The sequence below is a fragment of the Epinephelus lanceolatus genome, chromosome 19 (genome assembly GCF_041903045.1).
Source record: "Epinephelus lanceolatus isolate andai-2023 chromosome 19, ASM4190304v1, whole genome shotgun sequence".
In the NCBI taxonomy this organism is placed as follows: Eukaryota; Metazoa; Chordata; class Actinopteri; order Perciformes; family Serranidae; genus Epinephelus; species Epinephelus lanceolatus.
The window spans coordinates 41,570,419-41,580,798 of record NC_135752.1 but is presented as its reverse complement, the minus strand read 5'-3'; the positions used below and the strand labels follow the sequence as shown (position 1 = coordinate 41,580,798).

Here is a 10,380-nt window from a genome sequence, read left to right as displayed (position 1 = left end):
TTCACGTTAAAAAATTATTTAATAAAATGTCTGGAAAAATATTAAAATGTCGAAATTTCTGAAAAAAAAAAAGATATATATATATATATATATATATATATACATACATATGTGTGTATATTTGTGTATATATATATATATATATATATATATACATACATACATGTGTGTATATTTGTGTATATACAGTACAGGCCAAAAGTTTGGACACACCTTCTCATTCAATGTGTTTTCTTTATTTTCATGACTATTTACATTGTAGATTCTCACTGAAGGCATCAAAACTATGAATGAACACATGTGGAGTTATGTACTTAACAAAAAAAGGTGAAATAACTGAAAACATGTTTTATATTCTAGTTTCTTCAAAATAGCCACCCTTTGCTCTGATTACTGCTTTGCACACTCTTGGCATTCTCTCCATGAGCTTCAAGAGGTAGTCACCTGAAATGGTTTCCACTTCACAGGTGTGCCTTATCAGGGTTAATTAGTGGAATTTCTTGCTTTATCAATGGGGTTGGGACCATCAGTTGTGTTGTGCAGAAGTCAGGTTAATACACAGCCGACAGCCCTATTGGACAACTGTTAAAATTCATATTATGGCAAGAACCAATCAGCTAACTAAAGAAAAACCAGTGGCCATCATTACTTTAAGAAATGAAGGTCAGTCAGTCCGGAAAATTGCAAAAACTTTAAATGTGTCCCCAAGTGGAGTCGCAAAAACCATCAAGCGATACAACCAAACTGGCACACATGAGGACCGACCCAGGAAAGGAAGACCAAGAGTCACCTCTGCTTCTGAGGATAAGTTCATCCGAGTCACCAGCCTCAGAAATGGCAAGTTAACAGCAGCTCAGATCAGAGACCAGATGAACGCCACACAGAGTTCTAGCAGCAGACCCATCTCTAGAACAACTGTTAAGAGGAGACTGCGCCAATCAGGCCTTCATGGTCAAATAGCTGCTAGGAAACCACTGCTAAGGAGAGGCAACAAGCAGAAGAGATTTGTTTGGGTCAAGAAACACAAGGAATGGACATTAGACCAGTGGAAATCTGTGCTTTGGTCTGATGAGTCCAAATTTGAGATCTTTGGTTCCAACCGCCGTGTCTTTGTGAGACGCAGAAAAGGTGAACGGATGGATTCCACATGCCTGGTTCCCACTGTGAAGCATGGAGGAGGAGGTGTGATGGTGTGGGGGTGTTTTGCTGGTGACACTGTTGGGGATTTATTCAAAATTGAAGGCACACTGAACCAGCATGGCTACCACAGCATCCTGCAGCGACATGCCATCCCATCCGGTTTGCGTTTAGTTGGACGATCATTTATTTTTCAACAGGACAATGACCCCAAACACACCTCCAGGCTGTGTAAGGGCTATTTGACCAAGAAGGAGAGTGATGGAGTGCTGCGGCAGATGACCTGGCCTCCACAGTCACCGGACCTGAACCCAATCCAGATGGTTTGGGGTGAGCTGGACCGCAGAGTGAAGGCAAAGGGGCCAACAAGTGCTAAACACCTCTGGGAACTCCTTCAAGACTGTTGGAAAACCATTTCAGGTGACTACCTCTTGAAGCTCATGGAGAGAATGCCAAGAGTGTGCAAAGCAGTAATCAGAGCAAAGGGTGGCTATTTTGAAGAAACTAGAATATAAAACATGTTTTCAGTTATTTCACCTTTTTTTGTTAAGTACATAACTCCACATGTGTTCATTCATAGTTTTGATGCCTTCAGTGAGAATCTACAATGTAAATAGTCATGAAAATAAAGAAAACGCATTGAATGAGAAGGTGTGTCCAAACTTTTGGCCTGTACTGTATATATGCTATTGACGTGAGTAAATGGACTCTCAGAAACATTTGATGGGGTTTTAAGTAACTGTAAAAACGTTTGACGACATGTGTGATGAATTGTTATTTGCTTTGATCTGAATTCAAACACGAACAGAGCCGATGTTACGTGGATGATTTTCCAGGGTGACGCTGACACTTTTCTCACAGTGTCAGCGTCACCCTGGAAAATCATCCACGTCACATCGGCCTCTCGCCAGAGCAGAGAACGGGCCCCTGGGAGCGACCGACTCCTCCGCCACAGAGACGTTAAAACAAATTCCTGGAAAGGATCAATAAAGTTGATTTGATCTGATCTGAAACCCACCCAGCTTCAGCCAATCACAGAGCAGCGTTACACAGCTTCAGCCAATCAACATTAAGTTTGATATTTTCAGTTTATTTTTTTCATCATCATCACTTCACAAACATCAACAGGAAGTCATCAGAACAACAAGAGACAGGAAGTCACATGGTCACACACAGGAAACCAAAAAACTCATTACAATGTATAGAGTTTCACAATAAAAGCCTTTCCTCTTTCTCTAGCTAATCAGGTTAGAGAGAGACAAGTCGTTACTCCTGATTGGAGGAGAGTTCAGAGGAAACAACCAATCAGCCGTCAGAACTGATTTCATAGATTAATTCGGAACTTTATCCGACGCCTGAGTGGCTGATTTCCTCGGCAGTGAAAGGAGACTTTTATTTTGTTAGATCCAAGGAAAATGTAAAGAAATTAATTCTGATATATATATAAATACTTCGTAAACATCAACACAGTAACAACATTTATCATCAACGCAGTCGTCTTTGCTCGGAGCAGGAAAACAGTAAGATACTCGCACCTTCAAAATAAATCGTCATTCTGGGAGAATTTTAGTTGACGTCACAGAAACTTAAAAGGGTTTGGCTGTGATTGAAGCTAATGATGCTAATGTTGCTAACGTGTATGTCTCTTCGGTTTGCCCCGCCCCCCTTCAGTCGCGTGGCCCCTCCCCTCAGCCAGCCACACGGTAATTAGCATGAAATTCAGGCTGGATGTCACAGACACGTCGAAGCAGCTCGCCCAGCACCGCCTCCCGGTTACCGCGGTAACTGGCCTGGATACGACCCATCCGCTCCGCTGTGTCACGGTCAACCTCAACCGCACTGTTGCCATGGGAACCGAGGGCCTGTGGGGGGAGGGGGACGTGATTAAAAAACTCTGACGTGATGTTAATGAAACAAAACAACATGAAATCTGTTAACGTCAAAATAATTCAACATTTACCTTTACTTTGAAATTTAAAAATTAAATCTCACTAATTTATGAAGTTCATTAGAATACGAAAATAAAGAAAATAAACAAAATATTAAATATTCAAACAGCAGTAAAACATCAACATGTGAGAAAATGACAAATAATACTTTAAAATATAAAATAAAAACATCAAGGAAAATGTAACAGCTCTTATTTTGAAATATTTTATTAGAAATTTACATTTCGAATACACTCAAGACAGAAAAAGTACAAGTGGTGTGTCGCAGTGTGAAGTAGTGTGTAGCAGTGTGTAGTAGTGTGTCGCAGTGTGTAGTGTACGTACAGCAGCCTCTTTGGTCTTGAACTCTTTCTCTCTCTGCAGTCGATACTGTTCAATCTCAGCCTGAGCTTCTTCTTTAGCCTGTTTCAGGCGTCTGTTCTTACCTGCAGAGACACAACAAAGACATCAGAGACACAACAAAGACATCAGACACACAGCAGAGACATTAGAGAGACATCAGACACACAGCAGAGACATCAGACACAGAGACATCAGACACATAGCAGAGACATCAGACACACAGCAGAGACATTAGAAACACAGCAGAGACATTAGAGAGACATCAGACACACAGCAGAGACATCAGACACAGAGACAGCAGACACACAGCAGAGACATCAGACACAGAGACATCAGACACACAGCAGAGACATTAGAAACACAGCAGAGACATTAGAGAGACATCAGACACACACAGCAGAGACATCAGACACAGAGACATCAGACACACAGCAGAGACATTAGAAACACAGCAGAGACATTAGAGAGACATCAGACACACACAGCAGAGACATCAGAGACAGAGACATCAGACACATAGCAGAGACATCAGACACACAGCAAAGACATTAGAGAGACATCAGACACACACAGCAGAGACATCAGACACACAGCAGAGACATCAGACACACACAGCAGTGACATTAGAGAGACATCAGACACACACAGCAGAGACATCAGACGCAGAGACATCAGACACATAGCAGAGACATCAGACACACAGCAGAGACATTAGAGAGACATCAGACACACACAGCAGAGACATCAGACACACAGCAGAGACATCAGACACACACAGCAGAGACATCAGACACACACAGCAGAGACATCAGACACACAGCAGAGACATCAGACACACACAGCAGAGACATCAGACACACACAGCAGAGACATCAGACACAGAGACATCAGACACATAGCAGAGACATCAGACACACAGCAGAGACATTAGAGAGACATCAGACACACACAGCAGAGACATCAGACACACAGCAGAGACATCAGACACACACAGCAGACATCAGACACACAGCAGAGACATCAGACACACACAGCAGAGACATCAGACACACACAGCAGAGACATCAGACACAGAGACATCAGACACATAGCAGAGACATCAGACACACAGCAGAGACATTAGAGAGACATCAGACACACACAGCAGAGACATCAGACACACACAGCAGAGACATCAGACACACACAGCAGAGACATCAGACACACACAGCAGAGACATCAGACACAGAGACATCAGACACATAGCAGAGACATCAGACACACAGCAGAGACATTAGAGAGACATCAGACACACACAGCAGAGACATCAGACACACACAGCAGAGACATCAGACACACACAGCAGAGACATCAGACACACAGCAGAGACAGAGAGACAGCAAAGAGACATTAGAGAGACATCAGGGACACAGCAGACACATAAGAAATGGTAAAGGTAGCGAAGCTAAGATAATCAGTCCCTCCAGGATCTCGCGGCAAAAAAACCTTGAATTTGTGGCCAATTATGTCAAAAATCACATAAAAATTGCAGCATTTTATGTGATTTTTTTTTGCGGGAAATTGTGGCAAATGACAAAAGGAGAAAAAAAGTTGTTGTTGCTTTTTTTTTAAACTACTACCTCACAAAAAATAAGTCATGTAGTCACTTGCTATAATAATCATACTGAATATTACAAAAATAGCTGCAAATGTTTTTTATAGTTCTCTTCTTTAGTTTTGTTTAATTAGTTTCAAAACATGGACTCCAATAATGATCAAAAGATCCTGAGTGAATATTGTTGCTCTCAAACCAGACGATGTGACTGTCCAACAACATGTCAGTTCCATCTTCTGTAAACACAACATTTTAATACAATCAATACATATTGTCATATTCACACAGTGCACATTCTGTTGTCAATACTGAGCGTTTCTCCACACTGCAGTGCTATTAGCGCATTTGATGACACGTCTGATGACGTTTGAAATGACGGTACATGCACGACCATTTCCGGACGGCCGGAAAACGCGTAAATACTCGGAAAAATTGCGGGACTTCTGAAAAATTTCAAGCACCCGCCAATAATGTGGACTGCGTTAATTATTGCTATCGCAATTTTCTGGAGGAATAGTATAATGTCATTAAAATATAATTCTACAAAATAAAAAAACTTGATCATTTTTTGACAACACATTTCATGTTATCTGTTATATACAAATACTGAAATGATGTCATCAGTATGTTTTACTGTCTAAGACTGAACTGTGTCACTATGGTGACGGAGATCATACATTTTATCAAATAAAAAAAATTATACATATTCACTGTTATTTAATTCATGTATTTAATGTTATTCCATTTTATATTTGATGGGAAAAATCTGATATTCACCATTTCTGAGGGGTTTTCAATCACTGTGATGTTAAATATGTAGAATTAATAACACTGCTGATATGTTTGATTTAATAAATACCATCATGTGACTTCTCAGCTGTTTGGTAGTCCAATATTTAAAAAGGTCTGAAGTCTGTTAGAAAAAAAAAGTTATTATTGTCCCGAGGAAATAAAGAAAAATAAAATAAGACTCGGTGCCTTTTTTTTCCTTCTATGGACATTAAAGAGTTAATACGACACAGTCTCTGACTTTTGTTTAATATCCAAATGTTAGTGCACGTTTCTGATCTGTTATGAACGTCGTTAGCATTGTTAGCTTGTTCACTATATTCTGTGAAAGCTGGATATTTGTATCAAACGGATGAATCTGATTGGACTGGCACGACCCTGAGTCTGTCCTGTCAGGAAGGAGGTCGTCAGTTCACCATGAAAAAAAGCTCTAATGTGTCGATATTAAAGACAAATGTTCGGCAGCTGTAGGACGTCGGTCCATCAGTCCGTCAGTTTGTCTGCCCGTCGGCGCCTGATGTTACTTGACCAAATACAAACTGTGGGTGACATTCAGTCCAGGTGCTTTGTGGCAAATAGCAGACACACAATATTCTCCTTCTCTGTACACCGCGCTCACGTGTGTGCACTTGTGCATGAGAGCAGTGAAAGCACGTGAACACACATGAAGGCGGTGCCCATGTCTCTCGGTTTTGCACAAGCGTACACACGTGAGTGCGGTCTACACAGAGGCAGCTAGAAAAAAAACTTTTTATGTCGGGGCTTCAGGACACTTGGATCACTACGGACGAGCAGTATGGAGATATTTTGTGGTTTCAATGATGTGTTTTTGGACGTTTGAATCTGGGGCGCCGTCAGCCTCCATTAGGTGGAGTTGTGTTGCTACCTCCTCTCCCCTTGGATCTCTGCAAGTGATGTGAGGACTCTAAAACTTCACCTGAGCCTCCCTCGACATATGGGTGAGTAGATAATGGCTGAATTTTCATTTTTGGGTGCACTATCCCTTTAACATGTTAAATGTTTCACTATATTCAGGATCCCACGTTCACCTCTCTGGTCTCTACGCAACCTCAGTCGTCTGTATTTTGAAGTGAAACAGGAAGTGATGTAAGACGAGCAGCTGACGGGGGGGAAAAAAAACAGAAGACGTTTCCAGAAGTTAAAGGAGCAATAAGCGAAATTCATAATTTCTAGATTGAAGGAATTAAAAAATTGCTATGTGAAGAACTAGAGGTGTAATTTCATCTGGAGTATAGCATGACCTCACACACCCTCTCTCTGTGTTGATCTCCAGCCCATTGTTTACAAGCCGGTCCGGCTGTGCGTTCATGTACGTTCATGTGAACCCCCCCCCCCCCCCCTTCTCGGAGCCCTTGCCCCTCCCTCCCTATAAAAAGGCTACAGCCAATGAGCAATGGCAGCACGTATTTTCAAAGCGAAATGGCGGAGTCAAATGTCTGTTTTAATTAGCTAGTGTTACAGTAACATTAGGCACAAGTCGCTATGTCGATTCAATCGTAGCATGGGTTAATGTCCGGACCTTGAGTTATTAGCGGCTCGGTCCCAGCAATGAGTCAGGCGTTACGGTTGTGTTAGGTGAGTAGCCCGGCAGCCCAGCTAACATTTGCAATTAGCATTGTAAAATGTAGCCTGGCGGGCAGCCTGGCGGCTGTGTTTAGCTATTCCCCTGCCTACTTCAATGATGATGGTCCCTGTAATAAATGTAATATATTTGCTGAGATGGAGGCGAGGCTCAGTGACTAGAAGAGCTGGTAGAAGCGCTCCATAGCTGTAAGTTACTCCAGTAGCCGTAGTAGCTCTAGTGCTAACTCCAGGAGCTAACGCTAACGTCCCTACTCTGCGTGAGCCGGAGCCATGAGCAGAAGAGTAGAGATGTTAGCGTGGCAGCCGACTAGTGCTAACGCTAACAGGAAAGCAGGGAAATAGCTAAACACAGCAGAGACTGAGAGTGAGTGAAAGACATCGCTAACTGCTAAACTAAACCAAACTAAGTTGGCTGTTTAGGTTTTATTTCCTCGCCCCTGTAGCGAGTGAATCTGCCTGCAGTGAAAGCGGGGGCTAACCGGTGCTTCCTCCTCAGGCTCCACTTCACTCAGCTGCCAGCAAAGCCAGTTAGCCTCCGCTAGCTTCCCAGCTAACGTTAGCCCCGTCTCTCTGTTTGGATCCAACCGGAGCACCGAGCCCTGGTTTGTTATTCAGGTTAAAGTGGGAAGAAGCAGCGGGTTTATCGGGCAGCTGAGTGAAGTGGAGCCTGAGGAGGAAACACCGGGACCGTCTGGATGTGATAGTCCGTGGAGATGCTGCGGTGCTCGGCTGCACAGACGAGGCGGGGGGGGTGGAGAGCAGAGGTAGAGGGAGGAGTGGCTCATGACACACTTTGTGTTGGTCTACAGGCCGTACACAACAGCAAACCTAGCGGTGAAACCATTTCACTTTTTGCCCCTTTAAAGATAAAAATCGTCAGCAGTGATTATTTTTTTATTTATGGATCAATTTATTGATTTTAATGTCAGATGGAAAATACACGCTGCTAACGTTCCTGTAGACAGCAGCACCAATCAAATCACAGACACCAGAGATGGAGTCATGTGACCAAATCTGACCACAGAGAGGGAAGTCTGTCCCAAAGCTGCCGCTGTGTTTACACCTCCATGGAGGAGCTTCATTCAGCTGTGAGGGGGACAACAGCAGAGCCATGTTCTGACACGCAGTGGGAGTGGACAGGCTCCGCCCCTGGAACGGTACTCTGATCGTACCTTTAATAGAGAACAGCGAGGTGGGATACCAGCGTGAAACTCCCGCCTTAACAGGGCCGCAGCTGCTCGGTCAGACCAAGATCATCTGGTGAATTCGGAGGCAGGTCGACGCCTCAAAGCTTTTGATGCGTTACTGACCAGTTTTTAGCAGCTTGGCGCCACTGACAGGTGACATCACATGACTGTCACTTCACCTGTCAGTGAGCTTCATGCTGTGGAATATAAACATAGACATGTATATATGGACTGGACTGCACTCTGTTGCAGCTGCTGTTCTTACTGTCCCAGCAGTCACTGAACTGATTGATTGATTGATTACTGCAGTCAGATCTGTTTGTTCTCCATTCAGTCTCTATGACTCTTTGTCACATGATGTGGTCACCATGTCCCATGATGCTCAGCGGCTGACTCACTGACGCTCAGCAGGACGCCAGACATTCAGGACAACATTTAAAAAAAATGCTGAACAAAATAATAAAAACATTTAAAGTCGCAGCAAAAGAATTACGATTGAATCATTTCCAGGTTTTACAAATTCATTTAATGAAGCTCATGTAAATATGTACACACGTGACTAACTGACGCTTTACAAAAGACACTGTATAATTTTAATAACTAATCAAATTAAAGCTATTTCTTTTATCCTGACACTAACACCAAACCTCATTCAGATTTCTGACACTTTTCGCAGACGTGCTTCCCAACAAGTAGATACCAGTGCAGTAACACACAGCTTCATGTGCGAGGACACGCTCTTTAATTCGGCTCATGTTTCAGTCACACACAGTCTCTTCATCTGCTTTTATCACCCATTTAAACGGACACCGACGGCAGAGGCGTTTAACCAGAACCTGCTGACGTCAGCAGAGTGTGTGTGAGCCGATGTTGAAAATGTCTCCGGTTTGATCTGCAGATTATTAAGAATTAAAACAAAGAGTGTCTAAAGTCACAGGTTTTCCTGCCTCCTTCATATCCCCGCTAACAGCCGGTTCTACCTGCTAACGGGCACCGGGGCGCCGCGGGCTCACAGGCCGCCTTTCATACTCACGTTTGCGGGCCTCGGCCACCTTCTCGGCCGCTCTCTTCTCGGCCTGCAGCAGCTGCTGGATGCCCTGAGACTGACTCGCCATGTTGGATCAGAAGTAATGACACCAAACTGAAGGTCGACGAAGGATCTGCTGTCTTCTTCTTCTTCTTCTTCTTCCTCTGTTAACCGCAGTCAGCTGATGTGACGTCACGCTGCAGACGGCTCACGTGATTTTTCTTCTTCGACTTTTCTTCCTGCTTCCGGGCAAACCGGCTTTTAGATGAATCACCGCCTCCTACTGGACTGGAGCACCGGAAGTGCCTACAGAGCAACAATGCACCACCATGCCACACATATCTGTATGTCTATCTATCTATCTATCTATCTATCTATCTATCTATCTATAATTCAATTCATTTCAATTCATATGGCTTTATTGGCACGAGGTAACACTGTACATATTGGCAAAGCAAGCGTTTGGAATTCAAAATAATAATAACAATAAAGGAAAACAATATTTACAATAAATTGGTTATAATCTATACTGTTGGTAATACTGTATGTATAATATGTATAACTATGATTGACTCCATCACAGTCATAGTCACATTCAATCAATCTCAGTAATAACAATAATAATAATAACAGTAATAACAAAAAAAAGAAGAAAACAACAAACAACAAATATGTGTGTCACTTCCTGTCTCTGTCTATGGCAGGCACAAAGATTGTGGAAGTTTGTGTTGAAGTTGTGTGTGTGTGTGT

General features: G+C 42.9%; 1 protein-coding gene across 1 annotated transcript; it reads right to left on the bottom strand.

The window, feature by feature from the left end:
- Positions 1-2,206: 2,206 nt before the first annotated feature.
- On the bottom strand, positions 2,207-9,832 carry atp6v1g1 (ATPase H+ transporting V1 subunit G1). Its single transcript, XM_033646200.2, has 3 exons — positions 9,637-9,832; positions 3,411-3,511; positions 2,207-2,999 (listed from the first exon to the last, which is right to left on the bottom strand). The coding sequence occupies exons 1-3, from the start codon at positions 9,716-9,718 to the stop codon at positions 2,826-2,828; spliced, it is 357 nt and encodes a 118-aa protein (XP_033502091.1). The 5' UTR covers positions 9,719-9,832; the 3' UTR covers positions 2,207-2,825.
- Positions 9,833-10,380: the final 548 nt, after the last annotated feature.